Source organism: Erithacus rubecula (assembly GCF_903797595.1).
Source record: "Erithacus rubecula genome assembly, chromosome: 34".
In the NCBI taxonomy this organism is placed as follows: domain Eukaryota; kingdom Metazoa; phylum Chordata; class Aves; order Passeriformes; family Muscicapidae; genus Erithacus; species Erithacus rubecula.
The window spans coordinates 819,846-845,115 of NC_136684.1; the positions used below are offsets into that span (position 1 = coordinate 819,846).

The 25,270-nt window shown below is 50.9% G+C and overlaps 2 protein-coding genes across 2 annotated transcripts in view; both read right to left on the reverse strand.

Moving 5' to 3' along the window:
- The window catches only part of LOC306814037 (zinc finger protein 541-like), a 263,524-nt gene that overhangs the window by 147,316 nt on the left and 90,938 nt on the right, over nt 1–25,270 (reverse strand). The gene's annotated exons all lie outside the window — the stretch shown is intronic.
- LOC306814036 (olfactory receptor 14A16-like) overlaps nt 18,580–25,270 on the reverse strand; it is a gene marked incomplete at its 3' end in the record, with an annotated part of 63,202 nt that continues 56,511 nt past the window's right edge. Inside the window, exon 2 of the mRNA XM_079329738.1 lies at nt 18,580–19,523. Within this exon, the coding sequence (XP_079185864.1) occupies nt 18,580–19,506 (927 nt within the window). The 5' untranslated portion in view covers nt 19,507–19,523. The remainder of the gene's footprint in view (nt 19,524–25,270) is intronic.

Sequence of the window (25,270 nt, forward strand, 5' to 3'; positions counted from 1 at the left end):
TGGTTCACAATGCACCCTGATACCATCAGAACATGTGGGGAAGGTACCTGTTTCCATTGTTGGGGTGACGGGGGGATCACAGGAATTCACTTTGCTGGAAGCTGAGATTAGCCTGACAGGGAAGGGGTGGCAGAAACATCCAATTGTAACTGGCCCCGGGGCACCGTGCATTCTAGGCATAGACTTCCTCAGGAACGGCTACTACAAAGACCCAAAGGGGTTCAAGTGGGCTTTTGGAATAGCTGCTGTAGAGACAGAGAGCATTAAGCAGTTGAACACCTTGCCTGGACTGTCAGAAAACCCCTCTGCAGTAGGACTCCTGAAAGTGACAGAGCAACAGGTGCCAATTGCCACCATGACCGTGCACCGCCGGCAGTACCGGACAAATCGAGATGCTGTGATCCCCATCCACAAAATGATCCGTGATCTAGAGAGCCAAGGGGTGGTCAGCAAGAGCCACTCACCCTTCAACAGTCCTATCTGGCCTGTGCAGAAATCTGATGGAGAATGGAGACTGACTGTGGACTATCGGGCATTGAATGAAGTGACTCCACCGCTGAGCGCTGCCGTGCCGGACATGCTGGAACTCCAGTACGAGCTGGAGTCCAAGGCAGCAAGGTGGTATGCCACCATTGACATTGCAAATGCATTCTTCTCCATTCCTTTGGCAGCAGAGTGCAGGCCTCAGTTTGCTTTCACCTGGAGGGGCGTGCAGTACACCTGGAACTGACTGCCCCAGGGGTGGAAGCACAGCCCCACCATCTGCCATGGACTGATCCAGGCTGCACTGGAAAAGGGTGAGGCTCCAGAACATTTGCAGTACATCGATGACATCATTGTGTGGGGGAACACAGCAATGGAGGTGTTTGAGAAAGGAGAGAAGATTATCCAGATTTTGCTGGGAGCCGGTTACGCCATTAAAAAGAGCAAAGTCAAAGGACCTGCCCGAGATCCAGTTCCTGGGAGTGAAGTGGCAGGATGGACGGCGCCAGATCCCCACTGAAGTCATCAATAAGATCACTGCAATGTCCCCACCAACAAGCAAGAAGGAGACACAAGCTTTTCTAGGTGCTATCGGCTTTTGGAGAATGCACATCCCTGAGTACAGCCAGATTGTGAGCCCTCTCTACCAGGTCACTCGCAAGAAGAACGATTTCCATTGGGGCCCTGAACAACAGCAAGCTTTTGCCCAGATCAAACAGGAAATCGCTCATGCAGTGGCCCTTGGCCCAGTCAGGACAGGACCAGAGGTAAAGAATGTGCTCTACTCTGCAGCTGGGAACCATGGTCTGTCCTGGAGCCTTTGGCAGAAGGTGCCTGGTGAGACCCGAGGCCGACCCCTGGGATTCTGGAGCAGAAGCTACAAAGGATCTGAAGCCAACTACACTCCCACAGAGAAGGAAATCTTGGCTGCCTATGAGGGAGTTCAAGCTGCCTCAGAGGTGATTGGCACAGAAGCACAACTTCTCCTGGCACCCCGACTGCCAGTGCTGGGGTGGATGTTCAAAGGAAAGGTTCCCTCTACTCACCATGCCACCGACGCCACATGGAGCAAGTGGATTGCCCTCATCACGCAGCGCGCCCGTATTGGTAACCCAAATCGCCCTGCGATTTTGGAGATAATTACGAACTGGCCAGAAGGTGAAGATTTTGGTCTCGCTGATGAGGAGGAGCAGAATCAAGTGACCCGGGCTGAAGAAGCTCCACCGTACAACCAGCTGCCAGCAGATGAAACACGCTACGCCCTTTTCACCGACGGTTCCTGCCGCATTGTGGGGATGAACCGGAAGTGGAAAGCTGCCGTATGGAGCCCCACACGACAGGTTGCACAAGCTACAGAAGGAGAAGGTGGATCGAGTCAACTTGCTGAACTCAAAGCTGTTCATCTGACCTTGGACATTGCTGAGAGAGAGAAATGGCCAAAGCTCTACCTTTACACTGATTCGTGGATGGTAACCAATGCTCTGTGGGGTTGGCTGGAAAGGTGGAAAAAGGCTGACTGGCAACGTAGAGGAAAACCAATCTGGGCTGCTGATGAGTGGAAAGACATTGCCACTCGAGTAGAGAAGCTCCCCGTGAAAGTCCGTCATGTGGATGCCCATGTTCCCAAGAGTCGGGCTAATGAAGAACACAGGCACAACAAGCAGGTAGATCAGGCTGCACAGATAGAGGTCTCAAAGATAGACTTAGATTGGGAACACAAGGGAGAACTGTTCCTGGCTCGATGGGCCCACGATGCCTCAGGCCATCAGGGCAGAGACGCCACCTATAAGTGGGCACGAGACCGAGGGGTGGATCTAACCATGGACAGCATCTCTCAGGTTATTCATGACTGTAACACGTGCGCTGCCATCAAACAGGCCAAGCGGGTGAAGCCCCTCTGGTATGGGGGGCGATGGTCCAAATATAAGTACGGAGAGGCCTGGCAGATTGACTATATCACACTGCCTCAGACCCGCCAGGGCAAGCGCTACGTGCTGACCATGGTGGAAGCCACCACTGGATGGTTGGAGACCTACGCTGTGCCCCACGCCACTGCTCGGAACACCATCCTCGGCCTGGAAAAACAAGTCCTCTGGAGACATGGTACCCCTGAAAGAATTGAGTCAGACAATGGGACTCATTTCAAAAATAGCCTTATAAACACCTGGGCTAAAGAACATGGCATCGAGTGGGTGTACCATATTCCCTACCATTGCACCAGCGGCTGGAAAAGACGAACGGTGCAATGGTCTGCTTAAAACCACCTTAAAGGCACTTGGTGGGGGGACTTTCAGGAACTGGGAGATCAATCTACCAAAGGCCACATGGTTAGTGAATACTCGAGGTTCCACTAACCGAGCAGGCCCTGCCCAGTCAGAGCCCTTGGGAGCAGCAGATGGAGATAAGGTTCCAGTGGTACACCTGAGAGGCATGTTAGGGAAAACTGTCTGGGTGAACTCTGCTTCCAGCAAAGACAATCCTGTTCGTGGGGTGGTTTTTGCTCAAGGACCAGGTTGCACTTGGTGGGTGATGCAAAAGGATGGAGAGACCCGATGCATACCCCAAGGGGACCTTGTTCTAGGGTGAACTATATATGATACTGTGCCTGTAACTACATGTATGTATATAATTTAAAGATTTCAATATGATGTAGCATGTTGGCATGGAAAAAATTCGGGGTGGATAATGTTGGGGGTTGAGTGTTTTTCTACTACTGTGTCAATTGAAAGAATTTTTCCCATTATCATGCCAATGGAGCTGGCCGGGCTACACCCAGGGTCCCTGATGGGTCCAGACAAAGGGGGTGGGTGGGAACGGCCCCCGGAGGGGCCTCTGAGGCTTCCGGGAGGGCACTCGCGTTTCCGGCAAGCTGGGAGGAGGACGCCTGGGATCGTTCAGCCATGCGGCCGAGCACAGCAGAGCCAGACTCTCTGCGATCACCTGCCCTGCATCTGCCCCGTTTCCAGCCTCCTGCCTCTGCGGACACAGCTGATCCCCCGGACACACACACGGTGAGGGAGGAGCCGCCGCCCTCGGTGAGGGTGAGCCCGTTCCCGCCCGAGACCGGTGTGGCTGCTGCTGCCCCTCCCCCCTCCCTCCTGCCTTCGTTCCCGTCTGCCATTGGCACATCCGGGCTCTGGACTAAGTACAGAGACAGCGTGCTTGCATCTAAAGGGACTGACACCGAGTTATCTATTTCATTCTGTTAGCAATTTTAACTGTTATTGTTTTCTGTTTGTATAGTTAGATATATTAGTAAAAGAGCTGTTATTCCCACCCCCCCTTATCTCTGCCTCAGAGTCTTTGATTCAAACAATCGTAATACTTGGGGGGTGGGGAGTGGAACCAAAGTCTCTATTCCAAAAAGGGAAACTTCTGCCCCTGCTGGCAGACACCTGTCCTTTCAAACCAGGACATGTTGATGCTCCTCCTTTCTTTGCAGGGTATTTAAAATCTCCATAATTTCATGGCTACTGCACCCCAGGAAGCCTCTGACCACCACATCTCCCATCTGCCCTTCTCTGTTTGCGAACAGCAGGAGACAGAGCTTTCCTGGGGAGTGGGAAGAGAAGGAAACCTCCCCAAGGTGAAGCATGGAAGGTTCAGCCTGGAGGTGAGGAAAGAGCCAAGTACCTGCCAGGGCAGAATGTTGGTGGCCCAGGTGTCCCAGCTGAGGCTGGGCCATGCCATGGCACTGGGTGCCAGGAGCCGGCAGCGCTGGGTGCAGGGAGCCCAGGGAGGGCACAGCAATGCTGGGCTGAGAAATGCTGGGGGGACAGTGAGATGGGCGTGTACAGCCGGCCAGGGCAGAGGAGCAGCACACAGGGGCACAGGCTGCAGGAGAGATGGCCAAGGGCTGGGCAGGGTTGGCAGGGCCAGAGGCACCCAGGCCTTTTTGCCCGGGGCTGGGCAGCACCTCTGCAGCCCCACAGGAGGAACTTTCCTTGCAGGAGCTGCACTTTGCTGCTGCCTCGGCCCTCCCTGAGCAGGCTGGCAGGGCTTGCAGGGTGATGCCATTTGTCCTTGCTGCCCCTCCCATCCCAGTGCCCCAGGAACAGCCCAGAGCCACCCATGAGGGACAGGCCCTGCTGGGCCAGGCCTGGGCTCAGGCCTTGGCCTTTCTGCTGCCTCCAACCAGCCCAGGCCTTGCTCAGCATTGCAGTTCCTGCTCACAGCCTTGGGCTTTTGCAATCCTGCTCTCACCAGTCCCTGGGGAGCCTTTGGCAGTCCCTGCCCTCAGATGCTCCAAGGGAGTTGGAGTTTTGCTTCTGACTCCTTGAGCAGCTCCTTCAACCTTCTCTCAGTGCCTGAGGGTGCTGGACTCAGCCCCAAATCTACCCTGGGGATCATTAAAATACAGAAATCCCTTGGGAGTTCTTTCTCTTCCTTCAATTCCTTTTAACTCTTTGTGACTTGTGCAACTGATTGCAGTCAGTTTGGAGTTCTGTTAAGGATGGTGATTTCAAAATCCAACTCTTTTTTTTTTTTTTTTTTAATCAAGGGAATATTTTTATTAATTTTAGAGTTTAGGGAAGAGGAGATGGAAGCATTCCCCAGGTGATTTAGATGCTGAATTTCTCCTTAGGAGGTCTGGACACAGAGAAGAATGAGCGTCTGCAGGACTGACCCTGTCTGTATAACCTGCTGCTCACCCCCATCCTCACCATGTCTGGTATCGAGCATCTTTTGGGAATGACATAACAAAGCACAAAAAAAAAAGAAAAAAAGACTTTTTCTTTACCCCTAAAATTGAAATCATTTATATATATATATATATATATATATATATATGTATATATATGCATTTTTATTATTTATAATATTATTTATTTTAAATTGCCTGATTTTTATCTTTATATTAAAAATATATACATTTTTAGCAACTAAAAAAATTTTTGGTCATAATGTCATTGGTTCTAAGTAACACAATTTCCTTCATAAATTAATCGACAACTATTGGCTATTGATTTATTCCTCTTTATGACAATTAGTCCTATCTTTAGTCTCTTTGTCACCTTCTCTATCATTTTCTCAGACAGGGTAAAATGGGTTACTTTGGGTTCCATGGAGACATTCCTGGGGTACATTTGGGGCTTTTTGTGTCTGGGGAGGGAATTTAGAGAGAACACGAGGGTCTGGAGGACACTTTGGGGAGATGGGGAAGTTGTTGGGGGTCCAGGGGGGGCACTTGGAGGTCAGGGAGGAGAATCCGGGGCTCTTCAAGGTCCATGCTGGCACCTGGGGGGCGCTAACAGGCTCTCTGTGAGGGATGATGGGAGTTGTAGGCTTGGGTATAATATGGTTGAACAGAGCCATGGAGCATGATGGGAGTTCTAGACACCAATACAATGTCTCTCGGTGGCATGATGGGAGATGAAGTCACGGCTCAAATAGCAACCTACTGTAACCGTGGAGCATGATGAGAGCTGTAGTCCCGGAAGTGGCTGTGATGGGGATTTTTGGGGTGGCAAAAGGCACTTGGTGGACATTTTTGCGTCCGAGCCATGACTTGAGGTCCTTGTTGGAGGATGTATATGGTTTGAGGGCACTTGGGGGGAGCTTAGGGAGCTCAAACCGGGCTCTTTAGGGTGCATGAGGAGTTTTAGGCATGGTAATTGTCTTATGAGGGGCTCTGAATTTTGTTATGAGGGGCTCTGAAGCCTCCGGGGAGGACAGGAGATGAATTCGCAGAAGTGGCTGTAACGGGCATCTGTGGGGTTGGGAGCATTTAGGGATCTGGGGAGAGCTTTTGGAGGGTCCTGAATTCCCGAATGGCCACTGGGGGCATACTCAGGGATCCCAGAGACTCTCTGGGACACTCGTGGGCCATTTCGGGGGCAGACAGACAGGTTCTGTGGGGTGTGGGGTATGACAGGCGTTGTAGTCCCGGCTCCAGTGGGGCTTTATTGGGCCGCGGGGCATGACAGGAGTTAGAGGCTAAAAGAGAAGACGGTACCGACACCAGGCACCGCCCCGAGTCCCCGAACCCCAGCGCTGCTTGGCCGCAGCAGTGATGTACAGAGGCGGGAACAGCCCATTATATGTTATATTTTTAAAGTATGGGTTTATTGCTTTTACGATACATTTTTTAAGTTTGGGCTTATCGTTTTTTAATGCTCATTTTTTGGTGGGTTTTTTTTCTTTTTCTGAATGAAGCAGAGAGACAGGACTTCTGAGTTGCTTTAGAAAATGTGGTTTATTTTCTATACAGGCAGAAAGGTGAAACTTGTCTTACAGATGATCACAGCATGGCTTAGAAGTCACAAGACTTAGGACTACAAGATATTTTAAGGGTTTATTAACCAATAAAACATTGTCAACAGAGATATTTATGTTTTTAATTCAATACTAAGATATTTCGTTCTTACTGACTCATACTACAGTGTGAACGTTCTTAGCCAATCATATCACAACACACAAACTGACATTACTGCACTCTAAAATGTCTTGTTGCCTTTGTTACTACGTTTTTTTTTCTATATCTTAAATTCTAAAGCTAAACCTATCTCAACTCTGTTTAATTCTAAGCTTTGGCTTAAAGACCCTATGTTCTGAGAATTCCTTGCATTCTGATTTCCAGCACCCAGGTTCCAGTTAGAGCAGAACACTGGAGGCACTGATGACAGGTGGTGACAAACAAGGGGAAGATGTCTCTGGTGCTGAGCAAACCTGGATGTGTTTCAGGAATGCAAAGGACCAAGGCTGAGCCGCAGCCCCTGGCAAAGCAGATGCTGTCCCTCCCTCATTGCCCAGGGCTCTTCCTGGGGCACTGGGCTCTGGGGGTGTGCAATGCCAAGGGCAGGACCATGGAGCAGCCCCTGTAAGGCTGCTGAGCAGAGACAAGGAGGAAATGAGGCCCCAGCACAGCAAGGCTCACTTGTCCCCTTCTGGCCTCCGGGCCAGGGCCAGCAGCCATGGCCCAAGTGCTGAAGCAGTTGGCTCTGTCAGGGCCTTTCAGCTGCTGCCCATCCCTGTGCCCTCTGCAGCCCAGGCATTTTTGTCTTCAAGTCTCCAGGGCTTTTGCTGCTGCTTGGAGAAGCTTTGAAGTTCTCTTTACCAAGAGCAACTCATAGGTTTTTTTTTTTTAATCAGTAGAATATTTTTTTTCCTTTTCAGCTCAGAGCAGTGATTATAGAAGTGATCTTGATGCTGAATGTCTCCTTAGAGGTTTGGGCACACAGAAGAATGAGCCCCTTGCAGGCTGACCCTGTTTTGACAACCTGCTCCTCATTGACAACCTCACCATGTCTGAAATTGGCCACCTGGGACTGACATACCTGAGCTTGTCCCCTGAGCTCTGCAGCTGGGTGTCCCAGCCCATTGCACCACGTCCCACCTGCTCTCCTCAGAGCTCTGCCTGCACACAGGCCCAGGAGAATTTTTCCTATTTGTGAGGAAAGAATGGAAAAGCCTGAGCAGGTTTTTTAAACAAACCCCACTCAGGAGCCAAATGCTCAGCACAGGCTGCCTGGAATGATGTCACCTTTCTGTAAGGGACAGTGTGACCAGACATGATCTCTGTAAGCAGAATTCTCTGTCTTTCAGCTGAATTCTCTGTCCCTGTCCATTCCCTGCATCTCTGGTGCAGATGGAAGCTGCTTGTGACATTCTCAGCTTTAAGCCCTCTTTTGAATGTATACAGTTTTACCCAGCTGTGTTAAGCAGGTGTTGCTAAATGTTTATGGAAAACTTTTGTATCCTCATGGAACCAAGGAGACGCTTGTGACACAGCAGGGGCTCATGGAACCAAGGAGACAATTGTGACAGTTCAGAGCCTCACAGAAACAAGGCTCCATTGTGACCCTGAGGGGAATTACAGAATCAAGGAGACCATTGTGACACAGCGAGGTCACATGGAACCAATGGTCCATTGTGACAATGCAGATCCAAGGAGACTATGGTGGCACTAGGGGACCTCATGGATCCAAGGGGCCACTGTAACACTGGAGAACTTCATGGAACTCAGGGTCCAGTGTGACATAGCAGTGCCTCATTGGAACAAAGGAACCATTGTTGACAGCACAGAAACTCATGGAACCAAGGGGCTGTGGTGACACAGCAGGGCCACATGGAACCAAGGAGACCAGTGACATTTAGGAACCTTATGGAACTGAGGGTCCATTATGACCCTGCAGAAACAAGGAGACATTGTGACTGAGGAACCCCATGGAAGCAAGAGTCCCTTGTTACACTGTGGGGCCCTGTGGAACCAAGGGGAGCACAGTGACATCGCAGGGCTTCATGGAACAATTGGAGACTGTTCTGACACTTTGGGACCCACTGGAACACAAGGGGCCACTATAGCATGACAGGGTCTCATGGGATCAAGGGCACTACAGTGAAGTGTGTGTCTGCGTGGGATGAAAGGTCCATTTTGACCTCGTGGAACCAAGGATACCATTGTGACACCATGGGGCACCATGGAGCCAAAGGTGCATTGTGACACAGCAGGGCCTCATGAAACCATGGAGGCCATTTTTACACTTTGAGATCTTGTGAAGCCAATTGGCCATTGTGGCACTTCATAGCCTTGTGGAGCCAAGGGGACCATAGTAACACTGTGTGGCTCAGTGAAACCAATGGTTTGCTGTGACATTGCAAGGCCTTATGGGATCATGGAGACTATTGTGACACTACGGGCTTCATTGAACCAAGCGACCATTGAGACACAGCAAGGCCTCTTGGCAGCGAGGGACCCTTGTGACACCATGGAGCCTCATGGAAACAAGGGGCCTGTGTGACACATCTGGGCCTCATGGAAACAAGGATCCAATATGACACTGCCATTGTGTCATATTGTGTGTGACACTGCAGGGCTCAATGAAAACAAGAGAACAGGTGACAGGCCTGGTTGGCTTGGTGTTGGGGGTTGAGTGTTTTTCTATTACTGTGTCAATTGAAAGAATTTTTCCCATTATCATGCCAATGGAGCTGGCCAGGCTACACCCAGGATCTCTGATGAGTCCAGACAAAAGGGGTGGGTGGGAACGGCTCCCGGAAAGGCCTCTGAGGCTTCCAGGAGGGGACTCGTTTTTCCCGTGAGCTCGGAGGAGGACGGCCGGGATCTTCAGCCACGTGGCCGGAGCACAGGAGAGCCAGAGCCTCTGTGATCACCTGCCCTGCATCTGCCCCATTCCAGCCTCCTGCCTCTGTGGACACAGCTGATCACCCGGACACACACGGTGAGCGAGGAGCCACCGCTCCAGCCCGTTCCCACCCGAGACCGGCGTAGCCGCTGCCGCCCCACCCCCCTCCTGCCTCCGTTCCCGCCTGCCCTTCGGCAGATCTGGGCTGTGGACTAAGCACAGAGACAACGTACTTGCATCTAAAGGGACTGACACCGAGTTATCTATTTCGTTCTGTTAGCAATATTAACAACTGTTATTGTTTTCTGTTTGTGCAGTTAGATATATTAGTAAAAGAGCTGTTATTCCCACCCCCTTATCTCTGCCTCAGAGTCCTTGATTCAAACAATTATAATACTTGGGGGGGGAGTGGAACCAAAGTCTCTATTCCAAAGGGAAACTTCTGCCCTTACTGGCAGACACCTGTCCTTTCAAACCAGGACACTTGGCCTGACTGGTGCAACTGCCCGTGGCATGTCGAGTGTCTCTCTTCATGAGCATCTTAAACACTGGAGCTCTGGGCTTTCCTTCAAATGGAAAAGTACTGTCTCATTCAAGCATCCATAACCCCTCAGATAAAAACCCAGAATGGGATTCCCCCTCCAAAATTCCCAGTATCCAGGGATTGCTCACCCAAAAAAGCTGCCGTTTCCAACATGTTTGGCTGCCCTTGTCTTCCTGAGGGCTGGATCTCACCTGCTTTCAAACACTGGGGCTCAGTGCTTTCCTTCTTAAGGAAAACAGTCATCCCTCCTGTACAAGCATCCATACCTAGAATTGGAACTTTTCCTACAAAATTCCTGACTGCAAGGGTTTCTCACAGACCAAGGCTGCCAGGACAGATGGCTTTTGTTGGCCTCTGGTGGTTGCCTATATTCTGCCCTGTAACACTGGGGCTCCATGCTTTCCTTCATATAAAAATGAACAATCCCTCTTCTCCAGGTGCCCATGGCTGAAATGAGTATTCCTCCTCCAAAAGTCCCAGATCCATAGATCGCTCTTACACAAAAGCTGTCATTAGAGATAGGTCTGGCTGGCCTTGGCCTCCTGAGGGCCAGCTCTCACCTGCCTTCCAGAAACTGAGGCTCTGTGTTTTCCTTTCTATGGAAAAGAACTGGCCTTCTCCTCCAGGCAAATAAGGCAGAAATTTGGATTAAACTTTTAAAAATTCAGATATCCATGATTTATTTGCTCTCAGACAAACTTGCCAGGAAAGTCTGCTCTGTCTGGCCTTGGCCTCTGGTGGCTGAAGTTCATCAGTCCCTGAAACACTGGGGCTCCATGGTTTAATTCCTGTGGACACCATGGTGACACTGAGGGGACTTCTGAAATGAAAGGGGCCATTGTGACACTGTGGGGACCCTGTGGCACCAAGGATATCACTGTAGCTCTGCTGGGCCGCAGGGTCCCAAGGGGCCAGTGTGAAGCAGCAGGGCTGTGTGGAACCAAGAGGCCATTGCTGCATTACAGGGCCACATGCAGCCAAAGGGCTGTTGTGACCCTGCAGGGCACTGAGGATCCATGGACAGCATTGCCAGGCCCCATGGAATCATGGAGACCATTGTGACACTGTGGGTCCCATGGAAGCAAGGAGCCATTGTGAGCCTGCAGGGCCTCATGGAGCCAAAGGGCCATTGTGACACTACACAAGCAAGGAGCACATTGTGACAGTGAGTGGCCTCACGAAACCAAGGGGAGATTGAACAGATCTGGCTTTCGCTTCCCAGGAGCCACCTGACAGGTCTGGCAGATCCTGGTATGTCGAGGGCTGCAACTCATCAGCCCCTGGAGCACTAGGGCCCTGTGCTTTCATTACTATGGAAAAAACATCCATCTTTCCAAGTAGCCATGGCCTAAAGTGATAATCCTACTGAAAAATTCCCTATATGCAAGGGTTCTTCCAGTGAAATCTGCAGGGACAGAGACGTCTGTCTGGCTTTGGCCTCTGGTGGTCACCTCTCATCTCAAGGAAGCCTTGAAAAAACTGTTTGGACAGGTTAGACTGCTGAAACATAATTGAGTATCTCATCCTCTGAAAAATTCTGATGCTCTTCTGATCATATGGGACTTTTTTTTTTTTCTCATTGTGTTTTAGCCCTGAAATATTAATTTCAACTAAATAATATTACACTCATTACTCTAGCACTAAACACCTCGTCTACCTATGGATGCAGGTCACCTGTGGTTGGGGGTTGAGTGTTTTCTGTTACTGTGTCAATTGAAAGAATTTTTCCCATTATCATGCCAATGGAGCTGGCCGGGCTACACCCAGGATCTCTGATGGGTCTAGACAAAAGGGGTGGGTGGGAACGGCTCCCGGAGGGTCCTCTGAGGCTTCCGGGAGGGCACTCGGGTTTCCGGCAAGCTCGGACAAGGATGGCCGGGATCGTCAGCCCACGCGGCCGAGCACAGGAGAGCCAGAGCCTCTGCAATCACCTGCCCTGCATCTGCCCCGTTCCAGCCTCCTGCCTCTGCAGACACAGCTGATTCCCCGGACACACACGGTGAGCGAGGAGCCGCCCGCTCCAGCCCGTTCCCACCCGAGACCGGCGTGGCCGCTGCCGCACCACCCCCCTCCCTCCTGCCTCCGTTCCCGTCTGCCCTTGGGAAAATCCGGGCTGTGGACTAAGCACAGAGACAGCGTGCTTGCATCTAAAGGGACTGACACCGAGTTATCTATTTCGTTCTGTTAGCAATATTAACTGTTATTGTTTTCTGTTTGTGAAGTTAGATATATTAGTAAAAGAGCTGTTATTCCCACCCCCTTATCTCTGCCTCAGAGTCCTTGATTCAAACAATTATAATACTTGGGGGGGGTGAGTGGAACCAAAGTCTCTATTCCAAAGGGGAACTTCTGCCCTTACTGCCAGACACCTGTCCTTTCAAACCAGGACACCTGTATAAACAAATACAATAAAGAATCCAGCAGGAATTATTTGTCTCTGCTCACATCTGTCACCTCTCCTCTGGAGCTGGAGGTGCAGCCGTGGTGCCCACAGCAGCCCTGGGGCTCTGTGCCCCATGGCCTCCCTGCTGGGCAGCCTCTGCCAGCTCCTGCACAGCCTGTGGCACCTGTGGGCTGCACTGACAGCCCTGTCCTGGGCTCTGCCTGGCTCTGGGCCAGCAGAGAGGCTGGGCAGGGCTGGCCATGTTTGGGAACACACCCTGAACCCCGCAGGCAGATGGAGCTGCGCCACGGCCAAACTCAGCCCAGGGCAAACCTGGGTTCAGCAGCCAGGGCTGGCAACAGTTGGCGACAGAGGCTGGCACTGACAATTGTTCTGGGCCCCCTCCTTGCTTTGTGCATGCCACCAAGGGCACAGAGCAGCCTCCTCTCTCAGCCACTTGCCTGTTTCCAATGCCTTCCACAGGCTCTGGCCCTGCCCCACAAGGCCTGGGCTGAGTCCTGCCCCTGCATGCTCAGCCAGACTGAGATGGACACTGCTGCTTTCTCTGGCAGGCTCTCTGAGGCCAGCCCAGCTCCCTGCAAGCTGTGCCAGCTGCCCTGAGCTCTGTGCAGCACCAAGGGCCTCTCCCCAGCACAGCCCAGCCGGCTCTGGCCCCACAGCTCTGCTCAGGGCAGGGGGCTCTGGGCAGTGGCCCCACGGCCTCAGCCCCTGCCAAGGGCACAGCAGCAGCTGCAGACCAGACAGGACTCAGCCCCAGCCATGGGCAAGGTGCTTGGCCAAGGCAAAAGGAGGCTCCCTGTGTGCCCTGCTCCCTTCTCCCTGAGCTGCTGAGAGCTCTGCAGCCCCTGCTGCCATCCCATCTGGCCAGGCCAGCACAATAGCCCTGGCCTTGGGGCTCTCCGGAGCTGCTCCTACTCCAGGCCCAGGGCCCATCCCAGAGCTGGGGCAGCCACAAAGCTGTGCCCATTTCTGTTCATTGCGGCTCTGATGAGAATGGATCCTCAGCCACTTGGAGGCTGCTGATGAATTTTACTAGTCCAGAGCTCTCTTCTTTCTTGATCTCTTCAGTTCAGGAATTCAGCAAAAAATGCTGATAAACATTTGTTCAAAACACCCAAACAAGAAAAGCCCTTGGGAATAATTTAAGTTTTCAATTATTTTGTGGTTAATTAAACAGATTTCAGAAGTGTATTTCAAGTGGATGTAATATGTTTAAAATAATGGAGAGAGAACTGTTTTGTCTTGTTTTTCTTGTTTCTAGATGGATATCAGTAATCTCCAATTGATATTTGCCACCAGCACTTTCTAGTGCAATCTGAATAGATATGAAAATCAAGATCCTTGAAGACTGACCATCAATAACACTTTGTCCCTACTCCCTCCCCAACATTTCCCTCATCCAACCCCTAGGACTCATATGGGTCAGGAATGGTGTGGCCTGCAGGATCAGGGCAGTGATTTTTTTTCTGTGTTCGGCACTGGTTGGGCAGCACCTTGATTGCTGTGTCCAGTTCTGGGCCTGCCAATTTAGGAAGGACATAGAGGAACTGGAATGTCCAGAGAAGGGCAAAAAGGCTGTTGAAGTGTCTGGAATGCAAGGACAGTGAGGAGCAGCTGAGGGAGCTGAGGATGTTTATCCTGGAGAAAAAGAGGCTCAGGGGAGACCTCATCACACCTTTAAACTCCCTGACAGGAGGGTGCAGCTGAGTTGGTGTTGGGCTCTTTTTTCAGTGAACAGACAGAGAAGAAGAGAAAAGCCTTAACCTGCACCAGGGGACATTTAGGCTGGACTTTGGGAAATATTCTTCACAAAAAGTGTCACTGGGTATTGGAATGGGCTGCCCAGGAAGGTGGGTGAGTCACCGTCCTTGGAAGTGTTTCAGGAAAGACTGGATGTGGCACTGAGTGCCATGGTCTGGGTGGCAAGGTGGTGCTGTGTCACAGGTTTGACTTGATGCTCTCAAAGGTCTTTTCCAGCCTGAGTGATTCTGTGATGATTGTGACACTGCAGGGCCCTGGGGAAGCAAGTGGCCATTGGGACACTGCAGGGCCTCGTGGAACTGAGAGGACCAGAGTGACACTGTGTATGACATGGCACCACAGAGCCAAGGGGCCACTGTGACACTGTGGGGCTACATGGAAGGAAGGAGTCCATTGTGACACTCTGGTTCCTTGTGGAACCACAGAGGCCACTGTGACACTGCAGGGCCTTGTGGAACCAAGGGGTCATTGTGTCACTGCAGAACCAAGGAGGGCCTTGTAAGAGCCTGGGGCCAATGGAATCAAGGGGCCATTGTTCCACTGCAAGGACTCTTGGAACTGAAGGAAAAATTGTGACACTGTGGTGCCCCATGGAATCAAGGGTCCCTCATGACACTGCAGGATCTTGTGTAACCTGGGATCCATTGTGACACTGCAGCACCAAGGAATTCATGGTGGCACTCAGAGGCCTCATGGAACCAAGAGGCAACTGTGACACTGCAGGGCCTTGTGGGACCATGCAGAGCATTGTGACAGAGCAGGACCTCCTGTAATGAACGGGCCATTGTAACACTGCAGGGCCCATGGAACCAAGAGGCCACTGTTGCTCCTCAGGGACTCATGGAATGAAGGAAACATGTTTGACACTTTAGTGCCCCTTGAGACAAAGAGGCCCTTGTGACACTAGAGATATTGTGACAAGGAGAGCATTGCTGCACTGCGAGACCTCATGGAACCAAGGATCCACTGTGAACACTGCATGGCCTTGGGGGACCAAGGCACCATTGTGACACTGTGGGGCCCAAGGATCCACTGTGCTGACACTTTGGAGCCCAAGGATCTGAGGCACTTTGTGACGCCAAGGGTTCCCAAGGAAACAAAGTGATATTGTGACACTGGGAGGCCTCATGGAATATTGGAGACCATTTTGGCACTCTAGGGCCTTATGTTACCCAGGTGACACCAAATTGCCTGGGAGTCCAACCTCCCTTGACAATTACACAGGCTGGATACAGGGCCCAAATCCAATAAGGTGAGATTTAACAAGACCAAGAACTGGGTCCTGCACTTTGGCCACAACAAACCCTGAAGTGGTTCCAGGCTGAGGACAGGGTGGCTGGACAGCATCAAGGCAGAGAGGGACCTGGGGGCAATGATGGACAGCAGGCTGGACATGAGACAGAAGTATGCCCAGGTGGCCAAGAAGGCCAATGGCTCCTGGCCTGGATCAGGAATGGTGTGGCCAGTAGGACCAGGGCACTGATTCTTCCCATGAACTCAACACTGGTTGGGAATAAACTTGAATGATGTGTCCAGTTCCGGGATCTCAATTTAGGAAGGACATGGAGGGGATGGAGTGTGTCCAGAGAAGGGCAACAAGGCTGGTGAGGGGTCTGGAACACAAGTCCTGTGAGGAATCGCTAAGGGAGTCTGAGATTGTTTATCTTGGACAAGAGGCGGCTCAGGAGAGACAAGGTGATGTCAGGGCACAGGTCGGACTTGATGATCTCCAAGGTCTTTTCCAGCTTGGCTGATTTTGTGATTCTCTGAAACCATCCCTGGAGCAGTTGCAGGATGAGCCCTGGGCCTCCTCTTCAGAAGGTCCAGCAGCCCAGGTCCCTCAGCTTCTCCACACAGCCCCAAAGCCCATCCTGTCAGTCCTGCAGAGCCTCTCCAGCCCCTCCTCATTGCCCAGAACAGGGAGCCCCACACCCAGACACAGCAGCCCAAATGTGGCCCCCTGGCCTGTGGTGCCTGTGGCAAGGGAACAGCACGAGGCAGTGCAGGAGCCTGCAGACAATTCCTGAAGCACTTGTAGGATGATCCTGCTTCCCATGGGACGTTCCCATGGTGCCAACTCAAGAACTGAAAACGGGGTCCAGAGAGGAAAGGACAAACAGGGATGGGCTGTACACAGGGGAGGTTAGAATAATGGGCAAGAGGAAGAAATCTGAAGCTAAAAAGAGTAAAGAAAACAAAGGTGAAGGAAAGGAAATGCTCAGAGCTGTGTGAGTGTGGCTGCCAGGCAGCCCTGAATCTGTGCAACAACATCTGCAGTGGGACTAGAAACTCACAGCTCATGGGAACAAACTTTCTGGCTGAGTCCAGAGGCCATGACAAACCTGAGTGGTTTCCCTCCCAGGCCCCAGCCCTTGCTGGCCCTAGGGGCTGATGCCGTTTGTGCTCACTCAGCTCCATCTCCCCACAGCAGCACCATAGGGGTGCTGATGACTGCTCTGGGCAGTGCAAACAGGGGCTCCTGAGCCAGTGCTGCCGTGTCTGTGCCTGCAAGGATGCGGCACATGTGTGAGCTGGGGGAGAGGCCAGGGCTGCAGAGGGGGGATGTTGTTGGTAGGTGCATGAGGACGCTCTGGGACGCTGCCCTGGGCTGTCCAGCAGTGGGGATGGATAAGCCCCTGCTCTGCTGCTCCTTGCCAAGGTCTCCCCCTTGCAGGGACCTTGCAGAGCACCAGCCATGCTGTTTGCCCCCAGCCTGGGGCTGCTCATGGGGGTTTTCTCTACTCAACATTGGCCTGGCCAAGTGTTGTGGAGAGAGCCTGGCCAAGGAGCCTGGAGCCCCCAGGCCCTGCCCTGAGGTGTCAGTGCTTCCCCAGCAGTGCCCATGGCCTGTCCCTGCTGCAGCCCCTGCACTGCCACCCCCAAAACAGTGCCCAGCCCCGAGAGCACTCAGGCCCTGCAGCAACACGAGGTGCAGGAGGGCAGCGGGGCAGTGGCACGGGAGCAGCACTGGAAACACCAAGAGCTGCTGCTGCTAGGCACAGCTGCTGTGCCAGCACTGATCTGTCCCAGCTCTGCACACAGACATTGCTGCTGCAACTCCAGAGAAGGAAATAAAAGGGGCATTTCTGGAGAAATTTACTGGGAGATCCTTAATTCATTTAAAGCCAACCAGGAGCATAGACCCTCATTAAGACAGTCATAGGCCACAGCAAAGATGGAGAGAAATATGAGAGATGGCACAAGTAAAGATTTTTCTACATGGACAATATTAAAGAAGAAAAGCAAAAAGATTCTCCAAAATTTAACCAAAGAGAACTATCAAATATGACCTTTATTACAAGTAATTTTCAAGATTGGCCAGCAGTTTAATGTTCCTGAAAATATCCAATCATCAGTGTGCACACTGCAGCCTTGAGCTCCTGGTTCCTCAGGCTGTAGATGAGGGGGTTCAGGGCTGGAGGAACCACCAAATACAGAACTGACATCACCAGATCCAGGGATGGGGAGGAGATGAAGAAAGTCTTCATGAAGGCCAATGTGGCAGTGCTGAAGAACAGTGAGTCCACAGCCAGGTGAGGGAGGCAGGTGGAAAAGGCTTTGTGCTGTCCCTGCTCAGAGGGGATCCTCAGCACAGTCCTGAAGATCTGCACATAGGAGAAAACAATGAACACAAAACAACCAAATGATAAACAGACACTAACAGCAAGAAGCCCAAGTTCCCTGAGGTGGGATTTGGAGCAGGAGAGCTTGAGGATGTGTGGGACCTCACAGAAGAACTGGCCCAGGGCATTGCCCTGGCACAGGGGCAAGGAAAATGTATTGGCTGTGTGCAGCAGAGCATGGAGAAAGCCACTGGCCCAGGCAGCTGCTCCCATGTGGGCAAAAGCTCTGCTGCCCAGGAGGGTCCCATAGTGCAGGGGTTTGCAGATGGACATGTAGCGGTCGTAGCACCTGATGGTCAGGAGGAAATACCCTGCACCAAGAAAGAAGAAAATCAGAAACACCTGTGCAGCACATCCTGCATAGGAAATGTTCCTGGTGTCCCAGAGGGAATTGTGCATGGCTTTGGGCACAGTGGTGCAGATGCAGCCCAGGTCAGTGAGGCCAGGTTGAGCAGGAAGAAGAACATGGGGGTGTGCAGGTGGTGGACGCAGGCTACGGCGCTGGTGGAGAGAAACGGCAATGGTGGAGAGAAAAAAAATGAGAAAGGGTAGAAATAATGACGTTTATCTTTGGACAATATTTAAAACAAAAACAATGGGGAAAAAATACAACAAAATCAACAAAAAATATCAATGATTACTCTTATTACAAGTGATTTGCAGAAATTGGACAGCAGTTTAATGTTTTTGAAATACTCCAGTCATAAGTGACCACACTGCACCCTTGAGCTCCTGGTTTCTCAGGCTGTAGATGAGGAGGTTCAGGGCTGGAGGAACCACTGAGTAGAGAACAGACAGGGCCAGATCCATGGATCGGGAGGAGATGGAGAGTGGTTTTAGGTGAGCAAACACTGCAGTGCTGAGGAACAGGGAGAGCACAGCCAGGTGAGGGAGGCAGGTGGAAAAGGCTTTGTGCCGTCCCTGCTCAGAGGGGATCCTCAGCACAGCCCTGAAGATCTGCACATAGGAGAAAACAATGAACACAAAACAACCAAATGATAAACAGGCACTAACTGCAATGAGTCCAAGTTCCCTGAGGGAGTTGGACTGTGAGCAGGAGAGTTTGAGGATGTGTGGGATTTCACAGAAGAACTGGCCAAGAGCATTGCCATGGCACAAGGGCAGGGAAAATGTATTGGCTGTGTGCAGCAGAGCATGGAGAAAGCCACTGGCCCAGGCAGCTGCTGCCATGTAGGTACAAGCTCTGCTGCCCAGGAGGGTCCCGTAGTGAAGGGGTTTGCAGATGGACACGCAGCAGTCGTAGCACGTGAGTGAGTGCTCTGCTCCAAGAAAGAAGAAAATCAGAAAAACCTGAGCAGCACATCCTGAGTAGGAGATGTTCCTGGTGTCCCAGAGGGAATTGTGCATGGCTTTGGGCACAGTGGTGCAGATGCAGCCCAGGTCAGTGAGGGCCAGGTTGAGCAGGAAGAAGAACATGGGGGTGTGCAGGTGGTGGACGCAGGCTACGGCGCTGATGATGAGGCCGTTGGCCAGGAGGGCAGCCAGGGAGATGCCCAGGAAGAGGCAGAAGTGCAGGAGCTGCAGCTGCCGCGTGTCTGCCAGTGCCAGCAGGAGGAAGTGGCTGATGGAGCTGCTGTTGGACATTTGCTGTGTCTTGGAATCTGTAAGAAAAATAATCATGGAATAGATTGATTTGGAGAAGACTTTAAATATCCCAGCCCAGCTTGGTGGCACTTTCTCCCCACTGCCTGCCCAGGGCTCTGCTGCCAGGAACTGTTCCTGCCAGCAGCTGCTTCCCTGTGCCAGGGCTGGGCACTGCTGGTGCTGCCAGAGCCCAGCCCAGCCCTGGGGACTCAGCTCTGCCCTGCAGACCCCTGACAACACGGGGCACTGCTCAGGGCTGCGTCTGGAGGCTTTGATGGCAAAGTCACAGTAACACTGAGGAGGCTGGAAAAGCGACAGTGATGCTGCCTGTAAGAGGCCCTGTGAGGATTTTGTTCTTTTCCATGTTTATTTGGACTTGAGAGAAATATATTTTTTTAAATTTCTCAATCTGAAGTGAGAAAGGAGCATCAATGTGCAATTTTCCATCCAGACAACCGAGAGCATTAGATTAAAAAAGCAGAGTTTTTCATTTTCACAGCCTCTGACTTCCTTTGCTTCCTGTATAATCTCATTGGAAATCTTCTGGATTTAAATGTCATGCTGGGAGCAGCAGTCCTGTACCATGCACCATGCACCACACAAGTAGAGCACTTCGAAGCCTCACCATCTGTCTCCTTCCACCCAGACCTTGTCCCCCATTGCTGGGGGAGCTCCCAGTGCTGGCTGAGAGCTGTCCCTGGCTGACAGCAGAGTCCCTGCCCCATCACAGGGCCCTGGGCTGCAGGACCCTGCTCTGCAGGATAGCCCTGGGCACCCCTGGCTTCTCCTAGACAAGAGAGAATCAGAGAATGTACTCACAGAGTCTGCAGGCATTGGGATGTTTCAGCTTTAGGAGATCACTGCAGGAGCTGCTGCTGCCTTGTCCTGCAGCCAGAGGCTTCCTGTGTCAAGGGCTGGGAGTGATTCTGCCCCAATCACTTCTGAGCATCTTCCCAGAAATGGCTGATTGAAGCTCTCTGTGCCTCTGTGCTGTGCCCGGGGTGTCTGCAGTCAGAGCCCCAGCCCTGCTGGTCTGGGAGAAGAGCTGCTCAGCAAGAGAAATGTGGTTTTGAAGCTCTTCTTGTTTGCTCAGGTGACTCTCTGCACCAGGAGCCCAGCCCAGCTCAGCAGCACAGACACAGCACAAAGAATGTAATGACCCTCTTGGGGGGTTCTGCTGAGGCCATGAATATCAGTCCCTGAGAGGGAGGTGTAGAAAGCTCTCCAGAATTCCAAGTCAGATTAAAACTCCAAAGTTGCTTGGAAGTTTTAATGGATCCCACTGAGGAATAGAAGTGTGAAAGTGTCCCCATGTTCTAGTCAGAGGAGGAAATTGTAGGCAGAGATGACAGGTGGGCACAAATAGAAGCCAGGTCTTGGTGCCCTGGGACACAGCAGGGTCTGTGCCACCAAGGGCTGGGAGGAGACACCTTGTCCTGAGCCACTGGGGCCTCCTGGCACAGCCCCAGCAAGGCTGAGCACTGTGACCCCTTGTGCTGCCCTCAGCATCCCCCTACATCCCGGTGGCCTCAGGGATCTGCTGGGACCAGTCCCTGGGGAGCCTTGGTCAGGAATGGCCCTGGGGGCTCCTTCATGCTTCCAAGGACTGCAGGTTTTTCAAAGGACTTTGGGTTTTGCTTATGCCTTTGAGTATCTGAGAGTTTTGTGCAATCATGACCTCCAATTATCTGCTTTAATTAGTCCCTTGGGGGCTTTTGTCAGTAACAACACTCAATGGGGCTCATTACTGCTGCAAGGCACTCAGGGTTAATTTAAGTTCTACTTTTTGACATTGAGTCTCTGAGAGGTTTTTGAGCAGTGATGGTCTCCAATTATCTGCTTAATTAGTCCCTTGAGAGCCTTTGTCAGTAATGATACTCAGTGGGACTCAGTAATGTTTCAAGGTACTCAGGTTTTTTTAGGTACTTGGAGTTTCCCATTTGACACCAAGTCTTTAAGTAGTTAATGCAATCATGGCCACAATTATCTGATTTAAGGAGTCCCTTGAGAGCTTTGTATTGACACTCACTGGGGCTCATTAATACTTTGAGATACTCAAGGTTTTAAAGGTACTTAGGATATTACTTTCCTGTCTGACTCTCTGAGAGGTTTTTGGGCAATCCTGGACTCCAATTCTCTCCTCCAAGGAGTTCATGAGGAGCCTGTGATGGGGATGGACAACAGTGGGTCTCATTAATGCTATGAGACACTTTGAGATTTTATTCTGACTTTGACTCCTGGAAAGGATTGTGCAATCTCTTCTCAGGCCCTGAGGTTCAAGGACTCAGCACCAAATGCACCACGGGATTCACTGGGATCAAACAAGTCCTGACAAACCGTGGCTCTGCCTTGAATTCCCTCTGGTCTGGTGCAGTTCATTAGGAAGGTTTCCTAATAAAGTTAAGGAGAAATATTTCAAAGAGCTTCTAAGAAATGCACATTCCTATTTTAATGGATCTCTTTTATTTCTGTTCACTTTAGAGCAGAGGTGATTGTAGCATTCTGTGATTGGTGTTCATCCAGGGTCTCGCCTCAGGAGGTCTGGTCAGATCAGAGAAGCTGTGCCTTGAGATCTGACCCAGTTTGGACAACCTTCCTGCACATTCCCCAACCTCCTCCTGATTATCCACACTCACCTGGGGCCTGCTTTGTTTGGAGAACATGCTGCACACAGCCAAAAAGAAGTTTTCCCCCTATTTTTACTCTCTTTTTTAAGCAATCTAAAACTCTTGAATTTCCTCATTCGAAAAAGACACTTTCAATTAGTGTGGCAGCCGAAGCTGGAGGAGGTTCCCCTTTCCCAAGGCAGAACCATGAAATGAATTTTTTAGACCTTCGGGCTCCTTGATTCCACAAGGCCTTTTTTTATCACCATGGACTCTTGGTTCTGTGAGGCTCTGTAATGTCACAATGGATATTTGCTTCCATGGGGTTGCACAGTGTCACAATGCTCTTTTTGGTTCCATGAGGTTCTGTGCTGTCACAATGGAGATTTGTGTCGATGGGGCCCCACAGTGTCACAATGATATTTTTGCTTCCATGAGACCTTGATTTGTCACATTGACTTTTGGTTCCTTGAGATTCTGTACTCTCAACATTGGTCTTAGTGTCACAACAAACCCTTGGTTCCATGAGATTCTTGAGTGTCAAAATGAAATCCTTGGTTCCATGTGGCCCCACAGTGTCACCATGGTCTCCTTGGTTCCACAAGGCCATTCAGTGTCACAATGGCCCATAGGTTTCATGAGGCCCCACAATGTCACAGTGAACCTTTGGTTCCATGAGTTCCCCCCAATGTCACAAGAGTCTTCTTGGATTCACAGTATCAAAATGGTTCCTTGGCTTCACACAGCCCCGCTGTGTCACAATGAACTCTTGGTTCCATTAAACCCTACAGTGTCACAGGGATTTCCTTGGTTCTGTGAGCTTCTGTAGTGTCACAATGGATGTCTGGTTCCACGTTACCCACAGGATCACACTGGTCTCCTTTTTCCTGTGGCACCCAGCAGAATACCTCACTGGCAGGGCTGAATGCCTAGGAAGAAAGAGGAGAAGCAGACATTTGGAGTCATGGTTTTTGTCTTCCCAGGTCACAGTGCTGTGGGGTGGGGCCCTACTGTCCTGGAGATGGCTGAACACCGGCCTGCCCATGGAAGGGAGAAGAGACAACAACCTCTGTCCATAGAACTGCAACAGCAGAGAGGTCAGGCTTGAGAGGAATGTTGTATTTTTCTTTTCAAACAAGCTGTAGATCTGTCGGTAGATAGCATTATCACTAAGAGATAAAAGAAACAATGGGAGGCATTCCACTGATTGATGAATGGGAAAAGAGATTTGTCTTTACAAAAAACCTGTAGGTTTGCTGGTAAAAGAAATTGGATATCAGAAGGTGAAAGAAGCAATGGTCGGGTGCAGGGAGGGGGGGATGGAAACTATGAATTCTGTAAGAATTAAAAATTAAAAGGAAGGGTTATACATTAGAGAGGAATCTCAGGCATCAGGTGTTCTGGGAAGTCTGGGCTTCTCAAGTACATCAGCCATTGGGGAAAGAGAGAGGGAAAGGCAGCCAGGAAAATAGGATAAAAAGGAGGCTGCGTCCTCCAAAAATTTGAGACATCCCAGGGGAATGCCCCATGGCCTCTCCCTTTATTCAAATAAAGCAAAAAGGACTTCTCTGTCTCCTTTTTGGACCTCAACCTCTGGTGTTTGTGGATTCATTTTCCTTACAGGCTGAAGGCTTGGCTTAAAAGACTGTCACCAGCACAGGAAACATCTATCTGAGAGGAAAGATGTGTGCTAATGTCTTTACAAATCTTTTGATGGGTGAAGGGATGAATGTTAAGACCTTTGAAAAGGGTCGTAAAATTTCTACTGACTTTGGGCAGCAGGTTTGTTTCCAGGCCCAGACAGCTTGGCTCCTGAAACAGACAAGGTCTGCACAAACCTGAACTTCTTAATTTGGGGGGAAATTCCAGGGGTGATTCCAGGGGGAATATGGGGTACACGGGTTGGGAAGACCGTACCTTCCTAGTACCTTGGGCAGTGGGTAAAGGAAGAGGGCAACATGTGGCCGGGAGTTTAAGATAAAGGGAGGCTGCACCCTCTGAAAGCTCGAGAGAGAAAGCACAGTGGGCATGTACCCAGGTGAACTCTCTCCCTTTATTCAAATAAAGGTGTGCTCTGTCTCCTTTTTGGACATAAACCTGTGATGCTTATGGATTTTCCTGACAGTGACAATGTGGAATCTCATGGAACCAAGTGTCCACAGTTTCATGGCGCAGCCTCATGGAGCGCTGGAGACCATAACGTCACAATGGGAACACATGGAACAATGGCTCCATAGCAACACTGCAGGGCCTCATGGAATGCAAGAGATCCTTGGAAATGGATGGAATGGAAATTCATGGAACCAGGTGCTCACTGTTTTACAGCAAGGCCTCATGGAATGATGGAGATCATTGTGTTGCAATGGAAAAGCATGGCACAAAGGCTCCACTGTGACCTAGAAGGACCTCATGGAATGCAAAAGGTCATTGTGATGCACTGGAAACCCATGTAACCAAGGCTCTCTTGGGACAAACCTGGGCCTGATGGAACCAAGAAGACCACTGTGATGAAATAGAATCTCAAGAAACCTTGGGTCAATTGTCAATACACCAGGCTGTCATAAAACTAAGTAGAACATCATGACACAATGGATTCTTATGGAACCAAGGCCCCATTGTGACAGTGCAGCCTGATGGAAACCCGGTGCCACTGGGACATGTCCAGCCTTGGAGGAAACAAGTGTCCATTGTGACACAGCACAGCCTCATCAATCACAGGAGAGCACAGTGACACCATGTAATCTTGGGGAACAAAATGTTAATTGTAAACAGAGCAGGGACTCACGGAAGTCAGGAAACCATTGTGATGCTGCACTTTGTCACAATGGGGCCCTGCTGTGTGAGTATCCATTTCCCCACAATCTGCTGGGTCCCATGAGTACTTACTGTGTGTCAATGTCCCCTTGCTTCCACAAGCCATAGCACCGTCCCAATTGCCCCTGGGTTCCATGAGGCCATGCTATTTTCAGAATTGACTCTTGCTCCCATGAGATTCCATTGCATCACAATGGTCCCCATATTTCCATGAGGCTGTGCTGTGTCACAAAGGACACTGGATTCCACAAGAGCTGGCAGTGTCCCAATGGCAAAAGGGTTCCAGGAGGCCGTGCCGTGTCACAATTGACTGTTGCTTCCATGAGATTCCATTGTGGCACAGA